This window comes from Stegodyphus dumicola, chromosome X1 (assembly GCF_044657685.1).
Source record: "Stegodyphus dumicola isolate Sdum_Otavi_A_Nest chromosome X1, ASM4465768v1".
NCBI lineage: Eukaryota > Metazoa > Arthropoda > Arachnida > Araneae > Eresidae > Stegodyphus > Stegodyphus dumicola.
Window position 1 is genome coordinate 162,900,185 of NC_140780.1, and position 26,948 is coordinate 162,927,132.

The 26,948-nt window shown below is 32.5% G+C and overlaps 1 protein-coding gene across 1 annotated transcript; it reads left to right on the forward strand.

The window, feature by feature from the left end:
- Nucleotides 1-24,332: 24,332 nt before the first annotated feature.
- Nucleotides 24,333-24,917, forward strand: LOC146993346 (DNA oxidative demethylase ALKBH2-like). The gene has a single exon (XM_085808234.1). The coding sequence runs from the start codon at nucleotides 24,333-24,335 to the stop codon at nucleotides 24,915-24,917; it is 585 nt and encodes a 194-aa protein (XP_085664360.1).
- The last annotated feature ends 2,031 nt before the right edge of the window (nucleotides 24,918-26,948 follow it).

A 26,948-nucleotide genomic window follows, 5' to 3' on the forward strand; every position in this document is an offset into this window, starting at 1 on the left:
TTTTTTTTAAGTTTCAATAATTTAGTCGTAAATCAATCATTTATTTATACTGATAGCAAAATATTAAACGTGATTTGTTTTACAGAGGCGTATACAATATATTTAGACATTCGTTTCCTATATTTTGGTTTCTTTTTTGCTTAAGAAATATGTCATTAGTAACTATTGTATTTTGTTTTTGCATAATAAAAACAAAAAAGGAGGGGTTTTTTTTTTTTTTTTTTTTTTTTTTTTTTTTTTTTACTATACATTATTTTTTTTTCGTAAGATAATAATAGCTCGCCTTGGTTTCAAATCTCTCCTTGTAGGATGTCTTCGTGAACAGTGGCTTAATAAATATCTACAAGCCTTATTTGGAATTTTATTATTTTTTATAGTTGCACCACCTCGTGTCACAAAAGTTATGGAATTTCTATCGTACTTATGAATTAACTTATTCCCATTTAATGAAAGACTTCTACTTCTACGGCGGTTCATTTGCGGTGAAATACTTCTACTACGGCTTCTACTTCTAGATGTAATTCTTCTACGAGGACTCATTTGTGGTGAACGACTTCTACTACGGCTTCTACTTCTTGAGGTAATTCTTCGAGGTGTAGGAATTTTTTTCAAAATTTTTCTTGTTCCTGCTGGTCGCGGGCTAGGACTTCTGCTACGATTTCTTGCATTAAATCTACTATTAGCATTTGGTCGTGGGGAAGGACTTCTGCTACGATCTCTTACATAAAATCTACTACCACCTGGTCGTGGTGAAGGACTTCTGCTACGATCTCTTACATAAAATCTACTACCACCTGGTCGTGGTGAAGGACTTCTGCTTCTGTTACGATTTCTTGAAGGACTTCTGATAGGACTTATAGGTCTTTCTGGTATTATATTACCATAAATATCTTCTAAAGGAAAGTTTAAATAGCTTGGATTATATGAGTATTCAGTTTCATGTACCACTGCTGGTATTCTTTGAGATGGGTCTGAAATATCGCTAAAATTCATCTTTATTTCAGTAAATATATTGATCCTACCAAATGATCCAAATTATATTTTGTACTTGCTTGATAAGCTTCGAGAGCCGTTTTAAAAGAAACATATTCCAAATGCCCAAATTGAAATTTTTCAATTTTAAAATTACGATCCACGGTCCCTAATTTATAAAACGGAGTGATAGATAAAAGACGCGTTAATTGTATTACATTCCCATTGGAAAATTCTCTACAAAATAAATTATCAATACATTTTTGAGTAAATAGCTTAAAGAGTTTAGCAGAATTTTTATCTTTAAAGCAGACTTGCCATCGTTCAATTTTATCCAATTGTGTTAGCATGTAATCAAATGCATTCCAAAATGAAAGCATCATTGACATTCCAGACGAAAGATGAGTTAAATCGATGAGTATATAAGATTTAGTTTCTAATGGAGTAGGGATGGGTATTCCCGGTACGATATAACGGTCATTCGCTTGAGGATCTGGACCAATCGAAATAATTGGAGTAAAATCGATAAATGTCTTGGCGGAATTGATATTGTCTATTTGAACTGAACTTTCTTCCAAGGCAAGTAGTCGTTTTGTAGCTTCCATTTGTTTAAATATGTCATCTAAATGAAAATAGGATACAAAAGAGCAAGTATTGTGCCGGTCTACAACAAGAAGATGACTACTTAAAACGAGAAGATGATTTGTCGTTTTTATTTCATAATCTAGAATGGCATTAGGAACAGGCTCTATGTAAATAAGCAAATCACATTTGTTCTTGCTAACTTCTTCAGGAGTTACGATTCGAATATTGGAAGACGAAGGAGTAGGAAATGTATAATACTTGCAAACAATAAAAATATTTAATTCGAATAGTTTCTTTGAGATGTAGTCATACAATACATTTGGATATCGACCTAAATTTCCGTAAACTACAGTTTTCTTTTGACTAAGGATATATTCGAATAAATCTTCTAAATTATTCATAGTTCTTTTTTTTCTTGTTCTAAATAAAGCAAGTATCATGGACTCGGAAAGAATTGTCAAGCAAACCATTGCTGGTCTTTCATGGTTTCTTAGAAATACTTTTGGTACTTCAGTGGCGGATCAATTTGATAGAGAAATTAATGATTGGCCAACTACCTGGGATCGAGTACGAGAATGGTTAAAAAATACACCAATCTCCAACAAAAATGATTGTATTCTTTCATTTTCTAAAACTCTTCCTCAGTATGAATTATTTCAAGCATCTTTAAAAAGTTCTCTTGCCATACACGATGAATTTTGGAGTACCGTTTTTCAGAATTTAAAAATTGCAAAGCATCTTTTATAAAAAAGTAGAGAGCATGAATGTATCGCAACTAGAGCCTTTTGGTATTTTTACATTGGCTGGTGGGTTATTGTATTCTATCGGTATCTTAACTGTGAATACAGATGATCATTTTAAATTTCATTTCACAGTTTTAACCATGGTTATTTTCATGGCTTTACTTGCTATCACTTCTTTCAGATATTTAAAATACCGATATCACTGTGAGAAGATGGATGATATTATTGCTGCCTTAAAAATCGAATAAACATTTTCTCACTCCCATTTGAAAAAACGGCTGTGTCTCCTGCTTCAAAGCCTAGCAAATCAAAAAAACCCAAAGGTGAAGGAATGCATTCTTCAACTGCTAATTGTTGACGAACACACGTAAAAGTTTGTAATAAAATTATAAAAAGACGAAATGAAATATCTATTTTATGAGACACAGTTCGACCTTGAGCGAATTCAACTTTAAGTTCGAGTGAATGCTGTGTTCGATTTTGAATAAATATGTCTTTAATAGGTTCCACAGTACGTTGATATAGTATAGCTCTAAATTCCATTTTCAGATTTGTTGTTAAAAAGAAAGAAACAATGAATAATGTTAATGAATTATATACAATGACCCCAGAAGAAAAAGTGAATTACCTCAGCGCAAAAGATGATATCTTTCGCAAACTATTTACAGAATATGTGGAGTTTACCAATTTATTACCAGATGAGCAAGAACGAGTTGAAAGTATATATGAGCAATATTTTCCAAATTCCCAGGAAAGTTTAGAAATATTTGTAGAAAACTGGCGACGACGTCAGATCAGGCTCAAATCTTCGCAAGAAGGAACTGAAGATGAAGAGGAAGATTTAGCTATTCCTTCCACTTCAACAACCACAAATGGAAGAGGACCTTGTCCGGGTTTAGTGTTTGATCCACAATCGAAACGATATGTCAGTCCAAAAGTATTAAAACCTGTTAAACCTAATAAACGTAAAGACGAGTTTGATGTTTTTAAATTTATTATAAATAGCGAGCGCAATCACCAAGTTCATCAATTAAATATTGAACCTAATGCAAACGAAGCTCATTTAGATATGTCTTACGATCAGAGACGAAACTTGGATAATCGAGCTGATCAAGCTTTGAGAAAAATAGCCAGAATGATTACCATTTTGAACCAGACGTGTAATTATAAGATACTAGAAGTGCAAAGTGAAAGAAGAATAACGTAAAAAAAAAAAAAAAAAAGTAGTGTTTTTTTTTGTCTACACATTTTGACCTTGGACCTTGGTTTTTTGACATTGGGTTTTTTTTTACCTTGGTTTTTGACCTTGGTTTTTTACCTCGGTTTTTTGACCTTGGGTTTTGACCTTGGGTTTCAAAGATCGAATTAAATTTCCACACCAAATTCTATAAAGTGTAGACATCAAATTATAATATTATAATGATTTTTTTTTATGTATTCGTTTTTTTTATTAGATTATTCTTTGAAGCGACGACGTAGATTTCAAGTTGTTTTGCTCAGTCAGTAGATGTACTTCATTTCTTTAAGAAAACCCCTCCTCCTAGCATTAGAGCTATAATATGTAGTATTATGTTCCCATAAAACATCCAATTGCGTTGATTAAAATGGTCTGCACCAGTTCTAGCTGTTGCATCACTATAAATAGCCGTTACTAAGTATCCAAAGTTGAGTAATGATACAAATACAATAACTAATAACACAATAATCATAACGGCCTTTGTATCCATATTTTTTGGTCTAGAATGAATAGCTTTGCTTTATTCTCGTTAATTTTAAACGTACAATAGTAATCCAACCAAGAGAATATTAATAGCATTCACAATGGTTGGAGATATCAACAGCATTTTATTGTTGGACCAAAATTCGAGAGCTGTAGTTCCTTTCGCAACCACTTTGTTTTTATCAATAGAATCATATTTGAAATCAATACTGGTGTAGGACAGGCGATATATTATAAAAGCGAAAATGATTAATGTTGCCACTAAGCAACTCAAGATCGTGATAGCAATGGTTGAACGGAGATTAAACCCAAACATTGTTTTTCTAAATTGTTTTACTTTATTCTGAGTTCCTGATACACTTCTCGATGCCACTGAAAAATATTTAAATGAAAAGGAATGGTTCGTCCAGTGTAGTAGACAAGGAGATTTCGATACATTAAACATTGGAAAATGTATAATACAAATAACAGAATGAGATGAATGACAATCATGACTTTAAAAATATCAAGTTATGGAATCAACTCTTTATAGTTCCCCTTGGATAACTTATAAAGACAATTTTTTACGCAGTCAACTTGTATTAATATATCCCAAAAATGTAATTTTTACAGATCAATTGTTAACCACACATTTAAATTATGCTACTAGTAACATATACCCCACATTTCCTTTTGCGGAAAAATTTAATGTCCAGTCTTTGAATACAATTGATTGGAAAAACACTGTTATTATGATTGATCGATACACTAATCTTATCATGGCTCCAGAACCTGTGAAGAAACTTGTTAATTTGGATAAACGATTACGGTATCGTGAAGCAGCTCAGACTATTTTTGATGGATTTAGATTTTTTCCTGAAATATTTGATATTTTTCAATTTCGTTGGGTCGTATTTTTTATTTTTATTGTGTGGTTGATCGAATTAAAGTTATCACATCACATGAAGTATCGGTAAGATTCTTGAAATATTTACAAAGTTTCTGAAATGATTCGTCATCAAAAACCTGTTGAGCTGCCGCCCACGTGTCTTCAGAACCTGTCACTTTGCTATTTATATAACGACTATGAGCTTCTTTATACATTTCAATAGAAAATGTTTGATTCAAAAGACCTGTTAAAAGAGTATTACGATCAAATTTATCGAAAACAACATTCTTTAAATACTTTTGAGCAAAATGCCGTTGACGGTAATAATCTATCATCCACAGATATGTCATCCAAAATTGAATAACAAGTTCTTGATCGACAAATGGGACTAATTCAAATCGGAGATTGGATTGGATAATAGACAAGAATTCAGCTATGATGACGGGGGCACTCACTTCTTCTTCATCAATGTCGTTACCACTTAAACTCAATGCATCGTGAATTTTAAACACATTACAAGATGTAATACCAACAAGACAAGGAATAAAATCATTTCCAAATAAAAAACTGACCATAATTAGTCGATCTAATGGATATGGTAAATACTGCGATACCAAATGAGAAAGATTATAGAACCGTTTTTGATTATATATTTGAATGGATTCATATTCTGTAAGAGTCATAAAAGATAGTATAAATACGTCATTATCCACACTTACGATCATTGGATGTCGGTACTGTAAAACAGCAGCTAGTTGAAATAATTTATGTTCTCCTTCACCTTCAACATTACAACCCGAAATGATGAATTCCATACGGGATGGAAAATTTTCTTCAAACATGTCTCGCTGAAATTGTCTTGAGTTCAATGATTTGCAAAAATATTGTTGTACACGAGTCGACAGTAGATTATTACCAAACAAGGCCATTCGGTACATGTTTTTACTCCCTTCGGTAAATCCAGCCTGACGTCTTTTTCGTTGAGTAGGCCATTTCATAGGAACACCGATTCCGTCAAAAGATATCACAATAGGAAAAGGTTTATCCGTATTTATTTGAGCTTGTTTCGTATTGAAGAGAAAGGAGAGATTTTTAAAAATTTCTTGTTGAACAAATTGAGAAACTTCAGCTATGAACTTGGATTCATCATTTTCGAACGAATATTCAATGGCAATATAGAGTAAACTTTGGGCATCTAAAGAATAGAATCGAAAGAATGTGGTACCTTTCGATTAGATAACTCATGTATGTCAGAAATGAGACAATCTATTAAACGAGTAAAGTTTGAAATTCCCATTTCTAAATCATTTGTGAACCTGAAAATGCAATGTGCGTAAAGATATTTATTACACAGTTTTTTTATATATATATATATATTAAAAAAAAAACTTTATTATTAATTTGATGTCTACACTTTTTGAATTTGGAGTTGAAATCTATTTTGGGAATCCAATGTTAAAAAGTGTAGACATCAAATTAATAATAAAAAAGGAAGAGTTTTTTTTTTTTTTTTTTTTATAAAAAATTATTTATCATTTTTAAAAGCATTCTCTCCTACAAACTCATATTCAGGAGTGGCTGGTTTGTTTACAGAATTATTTGTGGCAATAGACATCAAAATACTCGTAACGTATTTACTGACTGCATACATTTGTTGAGTAAATCTATTGTATAAAGGATTTGGGACTTTGAGTGGTTCCTTTTTGGCTAATTCATCTTGAATTAAATAGGACACACAATGTAATTCAGTGGATACATTGGTATCTTCCTCTTGTAATGTTTCTTGGAAAACGGCAAATGCTCGACTAAGATCGTTATTTGATACTAATTGAGTTAGATAAGGGGAAATTATTTTATCATGAATGACTTTACCCACGATTCCATTTAACATGTCAAAAATTGAATTAAACGCCATTAATTTTTTTATTTGAATTTCAGAATGAACACATGTTTTAGCAATACTGTACATTTTTAAAAATCCTTCATATCCTTCTGGTATTTCAGTGGTCGAATCAAGCACATGTTTACTCATAGGTAGTTTTTCAATAACTTTTTTCAAATAAGAAACTAAATACTTTTCTCTAGCTTCTTCGAGTTCCTTATTAACTTGCTGACTAGGATCAGTATGTTTGTTTTGAAGTTCTAATAAAAGCGATACGTCAGATTCCTTAATCCGTTTAGATGTAGGTTCTTCTACCTCCTCTTCCATTTCACTATCTTCGTAAGCTCGTTTCATCGTCAAAACCGTTTTTGTTTCTTCCTTTTTTTTCAATTTTCAAACTGATTTTTTTCTAAAGCTTTACTCCATTCCCCATGAATATCGGGCACCACATCAGGATCAAAAGCAACTATATATGTATCGACAAAAGGTGTGTGTGCAAACGTTACATGCCCTACACCTTTTTTGTTCAGTTTCATTTGTAATCCATTGGATCGTAGGAGTTGAGGATAAGCTTTATAAATTAGATGGAATGGATTTAAAACATAATGTCCTTGATAAATTTCCGGTACTCGTGAATCATAACCTGTAAACTTGCAAGCTGGAAACTTGTATAAAAGTGTGTAAGTATTATTATGTTGTCTAAACCTTTTATCGAGATGTAGCTCAATATTTTGACATCTTTCCATTTGTTTATATTTAATAACATGTTCGTTACACGTTTCAATGTGAAGAAGAAAATCCTCGTAACAGGATCGTGTATGTACTGTATAATCGAGATGTTCAAATACATACTGCATGTAATCAAAAGGCCAAGTTTCTTCGATTTGGAGTTTTTTAGAATTCGATCCTGCCAGATAGTAGTTTAAGGGATAAACCAAATTTTTTGGATCTAAATTATCAAATTCAATAAAAGCAACGGGGGAATAATCAAACATGTAAAAGTATGCAAACAGTTTGACATCGTCAAGAGGTGTATCCGGTTCTTGTATAAAAATATTAGCACATGCATTATAACCAAATTTATTTTTTAAATAATAGGGATGATTGAGTTGAATGCCAATATTTCCATACTTTGGATCACAGACGCAGCCCCGTTCATCATCATAATGTGTATGGTTTAGTGGTTTTCCCGTGAAAGCGTCAAAGGAACAGGGTCGTTTTAGACAATGCTTACCACTAAAGGATGAAATGTACTCTGGTGTAAAAACACTTTTAGCAGTTTCTAAATCCACTTCATCCTCTTCACAAGGTCCCACGATAAATTCCATTTTTTCATGAGCAGTCATTTCCTCACAAGTGGGACCAAACAGAATGCTTTGAACCGGCTTGTATCCAAAATCACAAATACATTTTCCCTCTTTCATAGGATCTACATCTAAACTTTCTAATTGTCCATGGGGTCCACAAGTAATATCAACATCACAGTTGTATCCTTGGAATTTTTGGGTAACAAGATGTGGATATTTACAAACACATGTTACATACTTTAATCCATTTTGTTTAATAAGTACCCATTCGCCTGTTGCAATATATGTCCGTTTTCATGTACTTTAGGAATACATTCGCCCTGGAAACATAACTGGTCATCTCCACAATATGTTGAATCGACACAGGATTGATACATTGTACTATGGACGATATCTTTTTGAGGAATAAATTTCCAAGTAAAGGTGTCTGATATGTTTTCCCACCTTCGATAAATGTATAATCCGATTAGGCAGACGTATAAGACAAGTAACAGGATCCAAATATGTAACATTCTTGGATTAATAAATGTCAATATGCTCCAATTTGTCTCCTAATGAATGATGAACAATACCTGCATTTTCACGTGCTGCACCCCATCCTTCTAAAATTTGAATCAGTTTCCATTTCGTTTGAATATTTTTAATAGATAGTAAGAGGTTTCGAATGCTAAAAATCATCGCTTCTTTCTTTTTGATTTATTATTTTGATCTTCAAATTCAAAGTCGGAAGGAAAAATAAAATTATTACTTTCCGTTCTCCCCTCGTCTTCCAAGGTTTCCATTTCATCATTTTCTCCAGGTAGCATACCAGAATTATCATTTGCAATTACATCCGCCTGTTTATTCTCATCATTAGTTATAGAACTTGTATTTAAATTTTCTCCTGATGTTTTCTTCGCGGATGTGTCCGCATAACCCTCACCACCCTCGTTTACGCCAACTTGGAGAGTATTCAAATTTCCCTTTTTAGCGTCAGTTCTTTTTGGGTTGGTTTCATGTAACTTAACACACTGCTTTAAAAGATCTTTGTAAAACCCACAACATGTAATAAAATCTTTAGAATCTGTTGCCTTTAAATAGTCGAGATATTTAAACCAATCATGCATAACGCGATCTTTATGATGATGCAATATGCACTTTACAATATGTTTCGTGACTTCATTGCTATTAATGCCTCCAAGAGATTCGTTTAATCCTTTATGAATTAGTCTTTTATCTGGAGTAAGATAAGGAAGATGATCGACTTGGTTACTTGCCATTTTTGCATATAATCGACAGCGGCGATTCGAAATTAAATGACGGCGATATGCCTTCATTGAATCCATTCAAATACTTTTCTTTTCATGCCATTTACAACAAGACTGCTAAAATTTGGTTCATGGCTCGTACCCGACTTAAAGCTGTATATACGAGGTGCATATCTTTGCATTGATCAAAAATGAATATAATACCATTTTCGTCAATTGTTTCTCCTTGAAATTTGTGCACGGTTCCTGCAAACCCTAAAACGATAGGAATTACTCCCGTATACTGACTACGAAAAACTAAAACAGAGTTATTATTTTCTATGTGTCGACAAACAGCAGCATCTCTATTTGCATCGTACGATAGAAACATGAGAAATGTTCCGTTGGGTACACTACTACATCCATTTTCAGTAACGTAAATCAAACAATTGGGCTTTATATCAACATATTTATCATGTATAATATTGTTTTCCCATATTTTATATAAACGTATCACTGAACCTTTCATTTGGCGTAAATAAAAATTATTGTAATGTTCCACCGTGGAGTTTTTATACGCTAAAACTCGTGAACATTGTTGTAATAAGTTAATATTTATACTTTCTACAACAGGATATGTCCGTTGAACATATTCAAGCACAGTTTCTCCATCCATCATATCGATTCGGGATCGCAATTCTTGCATAATAATTTGATAATCTTCCGTAAATCGTTTATTTTCAGTCATATTTATACGTTGAATCTCAATATTGGGAAACGATATTTGAAATACGTTATATTGAGACGTGACAGGTCGGAGTTGTCGACTGTCACCCATGGCCACAATAAGAGTCGGAGTAGATTGATTAAAAAAATGTTGAATAATCCAGTAAGTTAACCAAAAGGGAATCATACCAGTTTCATCTATAACGACGATATCTACGTTTTTGTAACAACAATTCATTTCTGTCATTAGAACCGAACTCTCTTTCAAGCAAAACTGAATATATTTTTCGATATCATCTTGCATAGTAACTGCCAATCGCTTTTCTAAATCACCAAGTACAGACCTTGGACCCCAAGCTAATCGCATTGTCTAATGTATAGTTTTTCCACCAATTCTGTTGGCAATAAGAGCTGTAGGAGCCATTTTAATAATCTGAATATTCTTTACTAAAAAATTTAATGTTTTGACCACAGTATGTGTTTTACCAGAACCTGGTGCTCCCGAAACGAGAATAAACATTGGTCGTCGATGAATAAACCATTCATTAAGTAAGTTGACAAAGGTTTGTTGACTAGAGGATAATGTTTCAATATGCTTCTGAAATCCAATTAAATCTATAATGAATTTACCGATTTCTTCATTCATATTAGTGTTTGTATTATTACTGTGGGTGAATATTTGATGACAGAATATGATAGTGCAGAAAAGGAGAACTTTTTCTAAATGTTCCTTTTAAATATGAATATTCATAATCTATAACTTCAAAAAAAAAAAAAAAAAAAAAAAAAAAAAACAACTCCTTTTTGTCTATTAATTTGATGTCTACACATTTTGACCTGGGTTTCTGAAAAAATGTTCATTACAAAGTTAAAAAGTGTTGACGTCAAATTACAGAACAAAAGGAGGTTTTTTTTTTTTTTTTTTTTTTTTTTTTTTTTAATATTTTTTGTAACATACTAATCATCCTTCTTCAACTTTTTAAAGTACGTTGGTATTCCTACGTTAACTTTTCCTTTCTCATTAGCATCATCTTCCTCATTAGGAAAAGTTATAGATGGATATTCCTGATTTGGATTAAAAGGTATTGGCATTTCAATATCCATTTCTAACCCACCAGAAGAAAGAGTCGATTCTTTAAATAAAATCATTTCTCGAACCATACCACCAATCTTATAGGAATTTTCTCCAAATGTATATCTACTTGTAATCTGAAGGTTGAGTATACCCACAAATGATAAGCTATTACCAAAAATGTTTTCAATCGACGCTTTAAACAAATGCTTGATAGATTCACCATTAAAAATACGAGTTTTTCTAATACACCATTGTTCAGAGTGATTATAAGTTTGAAGAATTGACTGGTACTTCTCTGCCGCTTCCTTACATGCAAAACAATAAGCAGGATCACAAAGTTCAACAAAAAAGCGACAGTTTTCCGAAAACTTTTGTTGATGGGTTTCCTTCATGCTTTCACCAATTTTTATTAATGGTGTGCAAAGTCTGCATACTAAAGATGTTCTTTTAGGACGTGTATTATTATCTAATATATCATTACTACCGAGAATGGCAGATCTTCCGTGATCGTTAGGAACATCAAGATACCAATATCCAGCTACAAGAATATTGTAACAATTTTGTAATCCAATAATGTTACGTATGTGAAAAGCGTCTTTTCGACTTCCTTTACAAAAGCGCACTTCTTGTTTACAATGTTTCTGATATAGTGGATGACTACTTAAAACGTCTTCCCAGTCGGAACTAACTAAATTTAAGGCTCCATTTCGCTGTACCAAGTCATCAATAGCAGTTTTAAGTGCAGGAGAAGATAGTATCTTCTGGATCAGTAGAGAATCATCCATCTTGATATATATGTTTACTGGCAGTAGAACAGTAAAATTTTGAAATTATGAAGTATGTATTCAGAAGAGGAACACAATTAAAGAATGAGGTATACAATAGGTTTTATAACTCTCTGTGAAGACAATAAAAATATTAAAAAAAAAAAAAAAAAAAAAAAAAAAAACTCTTTCTTTTTTCTTATTAATTTGATGTCAACACTTTTTGACCTCGGGTTTCTAAAAAGTGTTGACATCAAATTAATAAGAAAAAAGGAACAGTTTTTTTTTTTTTTTTTTTTTTTTTTAATATTGTCAATATTCTAGATGTGACTTGTAAGCGACCCTTTTAAATACAGGATGGACTAGAGAGTGACTAAAATTTTCCGAATATCCTTTCCCGTTTCATCTATACTTCTGTGTGCATCAACAAGGTAAACATTTTTTTCTTTAAGTAAAGTTTTTTTATATTGATTTTCTAATTTGTTGAGATATTCTAATGTAATATTATGTTCCTCGGATTTATTTCTTAATTTTATTCGTTTGTATGCCTCCAAGGCATTGATTTGTAAATAAATATAGTAATCTACATCATACGTCAGGGATTTGTATAACTCATCGTAAATGTCCATAGTCGGTTTATCAAATATCAATTCGCTAAAGACGTGTCTCGATGTCCAGGGACAGCGTTCAACAATGATAAGACCAGGTATATCTTTAAACTTTTCCTTCTGATCAAACTGAGATAATAAAACTTGAAATTGAAAAGCCTTTTGGTATTTTAGAGGTTCATTATAAAAATGAGATAAAAGCGTCATTTACCTGCTCCAATTAAACCATCTATACATACAATCGTCTGCTTCATATTTTTATTTTTTTTTTTGGTACGGGTAAACCTCATGAAAAGCGAGAGTACCCTTCTTGCTACTAAATGTAAAAGTTTAGCTAAAAAAAAAAAAAAAAAAAAAAAAAAACTTTTTATTAGTGTGATGTCAACACTTTTTGACCTTGGTTTTGTAAAAAGTGTTGACATCAAATTAACAATAAAAAGTTTTTTTTTTTTTTTTTTTTTTAATGCTTTTGATTATCTAAACAAAACTTGGTAATTTTTTCCACCACTTTGTACATCTCTTCATCACCAGAATCAACTTATTTGTAAGGTTTTACATTAATTCTTAAATCATATCTTTCGTCCATATTTTGATTTACATTATCATCAACTCCAATTAGTAAAATTTCGTAATCGTACATAATTCTGATGTGTTCCGAGGATTTGTAGATTTCATACTTACGACAAGACTTTTCACACTGTGTTCTTCCAAATATTTTATAGGCAAACTTTGATATTTCTGGTAATGAGCCATTAATAACACGTTCAACATAATCGTCTGTACCCATACTCCATAAAATAATATCGATATTACAAAGACGTAGAAACTGAATTAAGAAATCGGCTTTAGGTCGAATATGGAATATTTCTCCATCAAAGTAACCCAGTGTTTCATCCATATCTAATACGCATACAAACATTATCTATTTTAGATACTTGATCATTCCACAAACAAGGAAAAAATATGAGTCGATCCACGACTAGTTCAATAATTTCCCACGTGAGCGAAATTGCTCACTACGCTCCATCCAAATGCCCTTGGCATTTTGACCGTGCATGCTTATTAGTTTTAAATAATTTTGATAAAAGACGATTTCATTGTCTTTTTGCATCTCATTCAACGCAATGGAAGTCATACAATGCCAGCAGCTCTTGTGATTTACCGGAACATTTTTTTGACATTCTTCTTCTTCATCAGCAATTAGGTTCCGAATACGTACTACCTTTTGTGACACATTTTCGTGAACGTTCTGGATATACAGTTGGTCTATTTGAAATAAACCCTGGACTCTATAGTGCTAAAATTTTAAAACCAGAAAATCTGGCTGAAACGTTTTACACATTTATAGTATTACTTTGTGCAATCTGCATACGATTAGGTGGACATGCCCCCGTTCTCAAATTTTGCTCTTTTGTATACACGGAACGACATCCTGTATTAGTGGATGTAGGTGCCCTTAATGCGGAAAAGAGAGAAAGAATCGGTCATCGAGAATACACCAATGATAAAAAATGGCATCGGTTCTTGAAACGACGAACTACTCAAGAAGTTATCCGTTATCTGAAACTTGTGCATCCCGATTTTTTTAAAAAGAAATGTAGTGCTCGTAGCACATGTATTTTATCTGAAAATTTAATCTTTAATGATTTGACACACCAACTCATTTGTAAGAACCGAAAATCTAATCTTGTCACAGTGTTGGAAAAATTTGAAAGTTTAATGCCACATGAAAATATTCGTCAACTTGTAAAACAATGGATACGGCCTTTGCAGATAAATGAAGGATGAAAAAAGAAAAGTTAAGAATGGAGTACAAGAAACTTGTTCTTCGTTTATTGGAAAATCAAAAATATCCCATTTTGTTGGATTATGTTGTGATGGATATTTATTACAAGAAAATTCTACCATATAAAGGTACTGTAAAGACATTTAATGCTGAACATGTGCAACCTGAAACAGTCTATTTTCAAGAAAATGAACCCTTTAAGCTCGGGTTTATTGCTTCGACTCAAGGCAATAAAGCCTTTTTCTACCGTCAAATGGATCCTGAACACTTTGACCCAAATCATTATACAGGAGGTTGTCTTCGTATTAAGTTATCCAGATCTCTAATCAATGAATTATTTAGACTCCGTTGTAAAACATTCGAGGAAGAAATTTATATTTTTCTAACCTATCTCAATTTTGACGTACCTGCTATCCGATCTTTGCTAAACATATCATTTGAAAACAGTACTCGTTTTTTACCCCAATCTATTCAAATGTGGGTTCACAATTATACAGTTTCCGACATAACGCATCGGGACCTAGAATTGGAATATTTTGGTCCAACTTCCTCTTCTTTATTAGAAACACGAATGATTCGAGGAAAATTATCTCAGTGTTCTTCTGAAAATGTATTACTTTCCCTTCGAGATGATTTAGCTTGGAAAAAACATACAATTTGGTCAACATTACCAGCTTTTGTATACCATTATCATCCTTATAACCTTCATTATTCAGTTCGTTGGAAAGCTCTAGTACCATTGGCCTATAATCCTCTCAAAAATCCAATTATTTGTTAATTTAATAGTCCAAAGTCAATAAGTATTCATCCTGTTCACTACCGTCGCGTACAAAGTTTATATAGCGCTTTGTTCTAGGATCTTTGTAACGGCATACCTGACGTATTCCTCGACAAATATTTCCAGGCAAATTTAAATTTCCATCACTCTTCTTCGAGAGTGGTTTAATGACAAGTGCTGACTCATTATGTTTTAGATTTTGAATAAACCCAGGATCATAACCAATTCGAGCCTTAAGTTTGGATCGATGTCTCTTAGATCTACGAGAAGTTCTTGTACTACGAGATGTACTTGTGCTCCATGAAGGACTTGTGCTTCGTGAAGAACTCCTGCTTCGTGAAGAACTCCTGCTTCGTGAAGGACTTCTGCTTCGTGAAGGACTTCTGCTTCGTGAAGGACTTCTGCTACGAGAACTACTGCTACGAGAACTACTGCTACGAGAACTACTGACTTGCCTTTCTCTTCGACTCATAGGTATCAAGACATTATCGATAAAACGGTCAATGTATTGTTCAACAGCTGCATTTTGTTCAATGGCTATGTTCCAATATCTTTTAGGAATATTGTTAAAATATTTTTCTTTCAATGCTTTAAGATCTGACCGTGATAAATTGGGAAAATACGTATTCAAATGTGACAAAGCAAATAAAGCATTTCCCAAAGTACATGTACCAGTTAATTCAGAACGTCTAACATTTCGTTTCAACTCTCTATTCAGGACATCTTTTACATAATCAATCGGAACGTTCGAAGGGTATAACATTTCTTTATCTTCCCCAGACTAATTGTCCATAAAAGTAGATTCGAAAGAAAACTGATTCACGAACGTGTTGATGTGTATCGTAATAAGCATGATCATACATATCAAACACATCTAAATGGGCCAAAGCGTGTAGAGTAAATATGAATAAGAGTTGCCATGTCGTCTGATTACGAAAAGATCGCGAAGGATCAGTACTTCCATATTCGTCATAATACGATGTCAGATTAATAGTACCTCGACTTTCATCCACTAGCATTTCATTATTTTTAGAAAAATTTCCACAATAAGCACGATGAATTTTTCGAAACTCAAATAAATTGAATATAACATAAACAGGAATTTTACCATCGTCCGTTTCCATTTCACTCATATACAAGTGAAGGATTTCTTTTGGTCCTACTGGTTCATCACAATAATACATGCACATTTCATAGCGATCAAGACGCCTAATAGGATTTTCTAGGATTCGATTTAAAATAGGTACCCATCGTTCAAATACAAAATGAAATTTTTTGAGATCTAATGAATCCCATTCATCAACAACATTATAACAAGTCGTCCATGCATCTCGCCAAGCATTAAGTTTAGATTGGAGAACTGTATTACGACAAGGTCTGCGTTCTTCGTGTCGATCAACGCGTCTTTCCATAATTTATTGCTTTGTTATCATGAAGAAAGATATCAGAAGACAAAATGATTGAAACTGTTGTTGTTATATATATTGTTTTAGGATTATTAATATTGTTTTTCCCAACCTCGTCCAAATATACATCAGAATCACTGCAATTTGAACAAATACCCCTCAAGGACTGTACCAAGGAAAAAGTTTGGTGTGTTGACAGTTGTGACTTTTTATGTACTAATACTACAGAAACCAAATGTATTGGAGGTATCTGTGTTCCCAAAACAAATTCTGTAACGAATTCATGTCACACGGAGTTTGGTGGCGTTATGGTTCTCACGGAAAAGAATGGTGTACATCAATGGTCATGTTTGTGCACTGATCCAACATTTTATAGCGGTCCTGACTGTGGACAATTAGCAGCAGACGTTTGTCAAGATGGTGTATTTATGTATAAAGGTTTCAATCAATATTTATGTATTTGTCATTATCCACATATAAAAGTGACTATACAAGGAAAACCTCAATGCGTGCATAGAAATTTGGCAAAATTTATTAAAAATTAATATCACATTTTTTTTATTAAAAAAAAAATGCAGACGATTAAAATAAATAATGGCTTCTTGAAAAGCGCAATATTTTGTTTGACTTAAAGGTTTAAAATAAAACAATGCAAACGTATCAGTAAAGGGCGTAGTGTCGATTCTGGAAACCGTTTGTTATCAGCAAAAAATGTAGACATCAAAATAATAAATAAAAAAAGATGTTTTTTTTTTTTTTTTTTTTTTTTTTACAATGAAACAATTTTTAAACAACTTTTTTACTATTCTGCATCTTTTTCGCTTGTCTTTCCATCCTTACCTTTATCTACTATTACAAACTCGGGAATTTCTGATTTATATTCTTGTAAACGATGAAAATAAACCAAAGCTTCCTGAAAAGCACAATATTTTGTTCGGCCTAAATGTTTAGAACAAAATGATGTGTATGTATCTGTACAAGATACACTCGTTGAATCGCATACATTTTCCTTTGAACCAAATAAATTTTCCCTCTCTGATCGAAAATTCACTATAACTGGACGAGCGAGAATCTCAGATAAAAGATTAATCTTCCAATAATCAGGACAATAAATGGTTTTATATCCTTTAGTTAATGAAATAAGGAATGCTTGTAGTTCATCATATGGTAAATTTCCTTCGTTCCACGAAAAGCCATGCGTGCTGTCAGCTAAAGGTAAATAAATGGAACTGAAACATTTTTGAGAAGAATAAGATAATTGTGTCCATGGTATAGGTGGTTCTACATAAATGATTCCTTTCGACTGGTCACTTGTTATATAAGCCAGTTCTTTTATTATGTATTTGGGAAGCTCATTGCTGCAAGACATATGCAACTCTTTGAGAGTTTTTTCATTTTCGATTTCAAAACCTTCGTAATTAAGAATAATATACGATTCCATATTTTTGCTATATATATCTTGATTATTAAAAAAACTTAAATTTGAATACATCATTTTTAGACAAAACGTTTTTATGTATTCTTTCGGTAAGATGTAATTTTCATGGATCTCTTAATCATAGTATAAGAAGGATTTAAATTTCGATTAGGAAAAATGTAATTCAATTTTCGTTTTAATTGGGACAGATATGTCATACGTGTTTTGGGGAAAATGGGACCACCTGGAATTGACGCTAAATATTCGTACAGGTACCGATTTTTTATATCCAATACATTATGCGATGCTAATTTCTTTTCCGCATAATGCCGCCTTTGATGCGTTTCATTCAGGAAACCCAAAATTTCATTACTTTTCAAATCGGTTTCCAAAACTAAAAGAATCCATAAAGCTAATTCATCATATTCAAACCATGGTAAAACTATTCTTCTCAATCGTTTTAAATCTTCTAAAGTGAGAAATTGTTGATTTTTGGTAAAATTAGTTGTTTTTTTGGGAAGACTTTGAATAGACAACAAGCGGCGGAGAACAGTTATTCGTACATTGGCTTGAAGAAATGGTTTATTTCGTTTCGTAATTAAATATTCGCGATATTTCTCTAATGTTTCATTTGTATTATAAGGAAAATCATGTGCATATATATTATACCAAGTAAAGTATTCGTTATAATAAAATTCATAAATGATGTGAGACTTTTCAGAAACACTACATTCTTTGAAAGGCTGTTTGTACAATAAATTGGCAGTTTCGTTTTTGTTCCATAAATCATCTTCATTAGAAACCTGGCATTGTATTATTTTTTTAGTACCTGTTGCTCGTGAATTGTGTCGTTTTCTTATTCGATTCCCATCTTTAACTCTATTTAATGATTTGCATTTTTGAAGGTACTGATGCCTAAGTAATTTCGATATATTTTTTTCGTCACAACTTAATTTAGGTCTTGGCATTTTTCTTATTTTTTTAATATCACCTCATATTAAAAAAATTAATAGTTACAGAGCGAGAGGAAGTTCCATAAATTTGTAAAGAAAATGGGTACAAACACCTTTCGTTGTAAAATTAGAGAACTTTTGGAGACCACCTTTCGCTAATTTTACAACGAAAGGTATTTGTACCTATATTCTTTACAATTTATGGAAGTGATTTAGAGGCTCCATAAATTGTAAAGAAAATGGGTACAAACACCCTTCGTTGTAAAATTAGAGAAATTTGGAGGACATTTTTCTCTAATTTTACAACGAAAGGTGTTCGGACCTAATTTCTTTACAATTTATGGAACAGATTAATACACTGTAATGAGACAAAAAAATAAAAGTTAAAAAATTATATTTTTATTAATTCACACCTGGGACAGGATTTATTATTATTATTATTATTATTATTATTATTATTATTATTACTTTCCTAGAGGTTTTGTTGAAACGTAAATCACACTTGAAAAATCGAGCATCTTCCCTACACAAATAAGCAGACTTCGGTAAGAGTATTTGATCCTCATTTAACATTCTGTCACTATGTTCCATTAATTTTTCTTCAAAACAGGCAGCGATTCCATTACCTCTCATTCCATTCATAACCTCCATATTTCCCAATCTCATACCTCCTCCTCGTGATCTTCCTTTAACTGCTTGACCAAGAATTAAATCTAAAATGCAATCATTTTTCTTGGGTGCATAAATATGTTCAGAGCTCCAGTAAGCAATAGGAAAATAAAATGTCTTGGCGTAAAACGCTTTAGCTCCCGGTATAAGTTCTCCATCACTGTTATGCACTGTATGAGCATCTTTTCCCTCCCCAAAGCTGAGACCTTCACGAATCTGACCTGGTGTCATACGGAACAAACTATAAGGATTAACAAGCAGGTCCGGTATAACATTATTATCAAACATTGGCATGGTATCTGCTTTACGCATAACTCCTTTTTGGCCGTGGAAACTACATAATTTATCACCTGTACTCGAACGATGACTTGTTTGTACACAGATTGATAACCGATTGGTAGTTATGTCATATCTGAGAATTTTAAATGGAGGTTTAGTAAAATAGAGTTTTACTTCTCGGGGAGTAGAATAAACTACTTTCACGTGAATAGACTGAGGTACAACTTCAATTTTATAAGAAGATTCTTCCATTGTATGACATACTAGAGTACCAAGAAATTCATCATCTTCTGTGGCATCTCCCTGAATTGGATAAAAAACCATTTGAACCTTTTCGGAATTTGGAATATCCCACTTGAAGCGAATTGTGTAAAAACGGAAACATTCAAATACTCTAATAAATTTATTGACAATAATACAATCTTCCTGATTATTACCCATAAAACTCATGTATGCGACAATCACTCGAGTACGAAATGCTGAGAAAATGCATCGACAGGGTGACAGACTTTTTCGTGTTTGGGTGTCAAAATCGAATAAGCTGATATTGTTTCCATAAAGTACTGGCAGTAAGAATTGTCAGTAGCAAGTACAGCATTTTTCAAAGCATTAAATGCCAAAATATTTTTGGGGAAGGCATTATGATGAAAAAATGGATTTAGATCAACCTGATAACCAGTAAGATAATCATAACCTCGAGCTTCAATTAATTCTTCTTTAGTCTGGAAACCAAATAATTTTTGAGCCCAAAACATTTCGTCTCGAGGTGTCACCCAATATTTATCCGTTAGCTTTTTAAACAGGAGACCCGTTTTGTATCGAATATAAATAAAATTCGATTCCTGATAACATTCTATAAATACGAAACGGGTTTTAAGTTTGGTAAGGGAGATACGGTGAAAACAGTTCTCGGTGATTGGAATGCACGCTTCATTTATAACCACACAATAATTGTCAGAGGAATATTCTAATTGTAAAAAATCATACAATTCTTGACCTGGTCTATTTCGAGCTACTGGATCCATTTCATAACAAGTTGAAACATAAGTATCGCGAGCCATTATATTAGTTCTTCCGACATTTTTCGTTTCAAAAGTTCCAAGAAGACATAAAAATCCAACATAACTGGAATGGAAAGCCATGGCGGCACTACTAATTTTTACTTTATTGGAGATTTGCCGAATAATGAGATGTGAAAGGTAGGGATTGAGAGGATAAGTTTGTAAATTGACATCACGATAGCATCCTGTATTTTTTTCGACATATATTCAAGTCCTCCATTTTGTCCAAGTTCACGATGATTTTCCCTCGGTGTTGATACCAGTTTCGGAGCGAAACCTGATTCTTTGAAGTAAAGAGTTTTTCGGGATAAAACATGGAGTAAGCATCCTGTTTCAATTGATTTAATAACCATTGCCGATTTTGATTTCACAATTGACCAATTACCTTCTCGTAGAGGTAAATAGAGATATTTAATGAACAACTTTACAAACAAGTGTCCGGGACTAACAATAATTTTATTGGCCAAAAGATCGATATCGAACTTTCCTTCCTGATAGAGCTTAGTCATATAAATTTCCTGATCGATCGGATATGGACAATGGCTAAAAAAGTCTTGGATATCAGTTGATTCCTTTCCATCATTGAGAAGTACGACTAGATCCCCTCGACGATGCAGATAGGTTGGTTTACCTGATTGCCGACGACCTCTACGACGTGTTCCAATTTCTTCTATTTTGTAAACATCATCCATATATAAACTTAGTTCTTTACCGCGATCGTCAGCATCATATGTATAACAACGTACGATGCTATTTTGCTTAATAACGTGGGTATTAGTAGGGTCATTAGTAAAGAAATATGGTACCTGTTTGAGACATCCGTTAATAACAAAAAACGTCACAGCAATATCGGGTGGTTCGAACGGTTCATCGTCCTTTAGATGACAAATATTGACAAGTGTTTTTAAAGTTTCCAGCGTATATGTTCGATATCCTCTTTTACGAATTCCGATATCTAATTTGGATCCAATCATGACAGGAAAGATAGATCGAAGGTACCGTGTCTTTGATGTAGAGCCAATAGAACACTTCACAGAACAAGCATATATCGTTTTTTCTTGAATATGATCTCTAAAATTTTCGGGTCCATCATATATGAGTCGACATTTAACCCGCTCTAGAATGTGCAAAAAATGAGAAACATGCTCATCGTAATTACGAAGAAGTGGTTCAATAATTTTTTTAACGTCTAATTTCCTTTGTTGAGGCATAATTGTAAATCATGTAAGCAGTAAGACAAATCACTAACGTGATAACTAGGAGGCAATAAAGCTGAATATTATAAATAAAAGGTAAGAACATTTTATAATGTGGTCCAAAGACTGATTGGAGAAATTCCTGATATGCCATATAATATACATATTAAAAAAAAAAAAAAAAAAAAAAAAAAAAAAATTCCTTTGATGTCTACACTTTTTCATTCTTAGACATCTAAATACATTTCTAAACGTGTAGACATCAAATTATAAAGAAAAAAAGGAAAAGGTTTTTTTTTTTTTTTGTATGTGCAAAACAGAGCTAAGTTTATGTTTTGTACTTGTACTTCCGTAATTTGTTCCTTCATGGTTTTTTAATACATCCCAAGGGAATTGAAAACAAAGATGAATATTCAGAAATACGCGTCACTTTATAGTCATTTCCATGGCATGAATTTTCGAGGGTTCAGTGTTATTCAAGAAGTTATTATTTTTCCACTTGCCAATATAAAAATCCAACCTTCAGCCATACTAAAATTAATTCATTTTGATAAAGTACAATCAAACCCACAAACTAAACCCTTAGTTGGTGCTCTAAAAGCTTATTTTAAACTGGGAGACGTACCTTGTACCGTATTTATTCAGAAAGATTCCTCATGGGTTCTACTTCTAGGAAATGAGAGAATTAATTTTCCTACCCTTTACAATGATTTAAAAACAGAGGATAATCTTAAACTGTATGCTAGCCCTTTCTTTGTTCAAGAGCCTCTTATTGTTCAACAATATGTACAAAACCTTGCAAAACCCATTGAAGAAAATATATTTGCTTACAAGAACAAGATTCTCTATTTAGATGAATGGGATATTCCTTATCCGGGAGGAAGATATTTTGACGAGAATCTGAAGCCAAATGATGAAGGAAAATGGTATAGACTATGTCTGATAACTGAAAATGATGCTGCTAATGATGAACGATATGTTAATCAATTTTTAACCGAATGGAAAAATCGTCAAGGTGTTTATTTTTATCCTTTAAAAACGCAACATGCTTTTCTTACCTCTTTTTCTAAATTCTTTCCACATTTTAATCCAGAAACATCCATAACATTTCCAAGTGAATATAATAATAGTACAGCAATTATTCAAAAACAATTTTCCCGTCAACATCCAGATTTTTTGATTCAAGATATTTTAAATACATATCAGAATAGAAAACCCAACTCTTCACTAACTAATATTGGACTTTTTATAGAGTATCCATTCCGAATCGGGTTTGAGAACTCAGGTCGTTCGTGTCGAGGAGAAGAACGATACTTAGGACTCGTTGTGAACGAGTCCTAAGTATCGTTATCTAAGTATCCTAAGTACCACATACAGTATAGTCGTGGGTTACGAACCCACGACTATACTGTATGTGAGATGTCCGTATGATCGATACATGGAATACGATTATGTCCCTACAACGACTCAATGGATACCTGTCCTTTATCAGCCGAATATGTATCATCTGGAACGAGTGGTCATTTGCTCAACTATTGTCGGATTTCGCTATAAAGATGCATTTTTATGTTTAAGTCATGCTATGCTTGATGCAAGTCCTCACTATCCCCAAATGAATACTGAATGTCTTTTAAATCTAGTTACTGATTGGGACAATACGCAATTAAGTATTCTTGATACGTACGAGTATGATTGTAAACATGCCCTCCACCGTGTCAAATACGCTAATTTCCCTCATGAATTATGGTGTCTCTCCGCGATAAAAGACGAAAAAATAACTTTACCAAAACAGTACACCAAACGACCATACCTAGTTCAATATTGGTTAGATTTTTACGCTCAAAACAAAGCACAAGCCAATCTGAATTTTGGAAATCTTAAAGTTTTTCAGTTAGCTCTATCTTTTGCTCGCCATAAAATTTGTTTTTCAACAGAACCCGTGCACGATGAAAGCGACGAGCAAGTCATTGTACCCAAAAACTCAACATCTAATATTCTTATACGACTAAATGAAGATGCCATAGACTTTTTAAATAATGTACGATTAGATATTGAAAACGTTCAACATACTACTACTTCTCAGCAATGTATAATACTGTAAAAAAAAAAAAAAAAAAAAAAAAAAAAAAAAAGACTTTTTGTTTATTAATTTGATGTCTATAGTTTTTTGACTTTGGAATGGAGAAACCCAAACTCAAAAAGTGTAGAAGACATGAAATTAATAGACAAAAAGTTTTTTTTTAATTATTATTGAGGGTTGAGAGATTTTTCTATTTCTATCTCTGAATTTTATTTTAGTTTAGGAAGGGTCATGAACACGAAAACAATAACTGCACCAGGACTTCATCTGGATATATATGAACAGTTTTATTTAACATTTCAGGCTGATCAACTCTTCCAAGAATTTAAAAAATACAAATTTGAAAATCTTCATGTGCAGTTTAGAGGAAAATCTTACACTCCTCGACGCAAAGTATTAGGATTTGGAGATGTTCAGTATCATTTTTCTGGTACAACAATTCCTACCCATCCGTGGACACCAATGTTACTTAGAATAAAAAATGATATTCAATTAAAAACGCTAAAAACGTACAATTATGCACTTCTCAACTTTTATCCCAATGGATTGGCACAAATTTTACCTCACAAGGATGATGAAAAATGCCTTGACTTACAAAGTGACATACCAACTCTCAGTTTAGGAGCAGTAAGAGAAATGCATTTCACGAGACCTCATTTTGCACCAATAAAAGTTGTTTTAGAACACGGTTCACTCGTTCTAATGAAACCACCAACAAATCAGTTTTGGTATCATAGTATACCTGTGCAACCTAATATAATGGAAGGACGTATCAGTGTTACTTTCCGAAACATAGCTTTTCCGAAAGAAAAATAGAAATTGAATAGCAGAAAATTATGTGAAATATATAGGAAAGTCTTGTATTCTCAATCTCTTATTTTAACTGAAGTAGTATTCCATTCTCCAGGCTTCTTGTTACTGTTATTCATTATTATCAATGGAAAAAGTATAGTTTTCGGCGTGATCTAATAATGAAGGGCTACACCTGCTTTCGATGAGATACAAATCCTCAGCATCTTCATTAATGAAATTACTAGAAGAAATATACCTAGTAACATTTTCACCATCATTTAGAGCTCCAACATCATCCAGAGCTATATCATCATCATCATCCAGAGCTACATCACTATAAACCGACGTAATGTCCGAAAAATCATAACTATAATCACTATAAACCGACATAATGTCCGAAGAATCATAACTATAATTACTATAAACCGACATAATGTCCAAAGAATCATAACTATAATTACTATAAACCGACATAATGTCCGAAGAATCATCATGGATATATTGTCTATCATATAAAACTGATATGTCTAAAACATCATCATAATGGTCGTCGTCGTCGTCGTCATCGTCATCATCGTCGTCATCGTCATCATCGTCGTCATCGTCATCATTGTCATCATCATCATCGTCATCATCATCATCATCATCATCGTCATCATCATCATCATCATCATCATAACTATAATTACTATATTCCGACATAATGTCTAAAGAATCATCTTCAGAATTAAATCTTCCATTTGTAATCGTTTTCAGTAAATTAGGGTCAGTAACATTCTCTCTACAAAGAGGGCAGGTTAAAGATATAGGAATCCATTTTTAAATACAATCATTATGAAAATAATGTTTACAAGGTAAAGTATAAAAATCTTCACTATCCATCTTTAAATCCTGCAAGCAAATGGAGCATTCAAAATCAGTCATTACTTTAGTTTCTCCAAGACAATGTAATGAGCTAATTCGACAGTCTATATCTATTAGGGATATATAAAATATGGTATATATAAAAAAAAAACTGTCGAATTATCTCATTACATTGTCTTGTAGAAACTAAAGCAATGGCTAATTTTGAATGCTAAAGCAATGTTTTTTTTTTTTTTTTTTTTTTTTTTTTTTTTTTTTTTTTTTTTACATGCCTTCTATATCCCTAACAGATAAAATTCTTTTCGGAGCAGCGATCAAATAATCATGTGTATTATTAGATCGCAATAAATAATCGACCGTAATCCAGTTAAGTTGAATATTAACCAGTAATGTTAAAAAGTAGAGTATTTCAATTCGAGTAATCTCACATGCAATATCACCAGCACTTGTGATATTTTCAGCCATTTTATCAATTTTTGCTATGATGGTATTATAATTCACCGGATCGGTCACTAATTCTGCATTAAACTGCAACATTAGGGGTATAGCTAATTTTTGTTCATTTAAAAAATATAAATATCCATATTTTTCTTTTTCTTGGAAAATGTACAAAATATACTCATTAACTGCTTCTAATACTTGAGGATCTTGTATTAGTTCCAGAGTAATCAAACTAGTGAAAGGTGAAAATTTATGAAATTTAATGTACCGGGAAACTACAGAATTTAATTTTGGACGATATTTTTTTACTATTAGTAAATCGACAGGCGTATTGAGTTTTTGAAGTGCAACAATATCCATACTATTTTATCCTTGATCTATCTCTCTATCAGATCTAAAAATACATCTAGATTAATTTCCAGATAAAGAGGCCCACAATAACTAAAATTAGTCCAATAAAAAGAGGTTTAATGTAGGGTAAGGAACTAATCATATTAATTGCACCTTTAACTAATGAATTTGTTGTATCTTGACTAAAATGTGTGAGAGCTTCTCCAATGGTAGGTCGACGGCATTTCATTTCTTGCGTCGGTGTACAATCATGATATTGACAATCGCATAACCAGCAACAAGAATCTTCTTCGTCTTCATTATAGTTTTCACATACGTTAATGTTTGCTGTTAAGAAACCTGTACACGATTCTATTCCATTTACAGCCTCGGGTTGACAACAACTCAATTCTTTCATTT

Excerpts from the sequence above, each read along its gene's own strand:
- LOC146993346 (XM_085808234.1), top strand. The coding sequence starts at position 24,333 with ATGAACACGAAAACAATAACTGCACCAGGACTTCATCTGGATATATAT.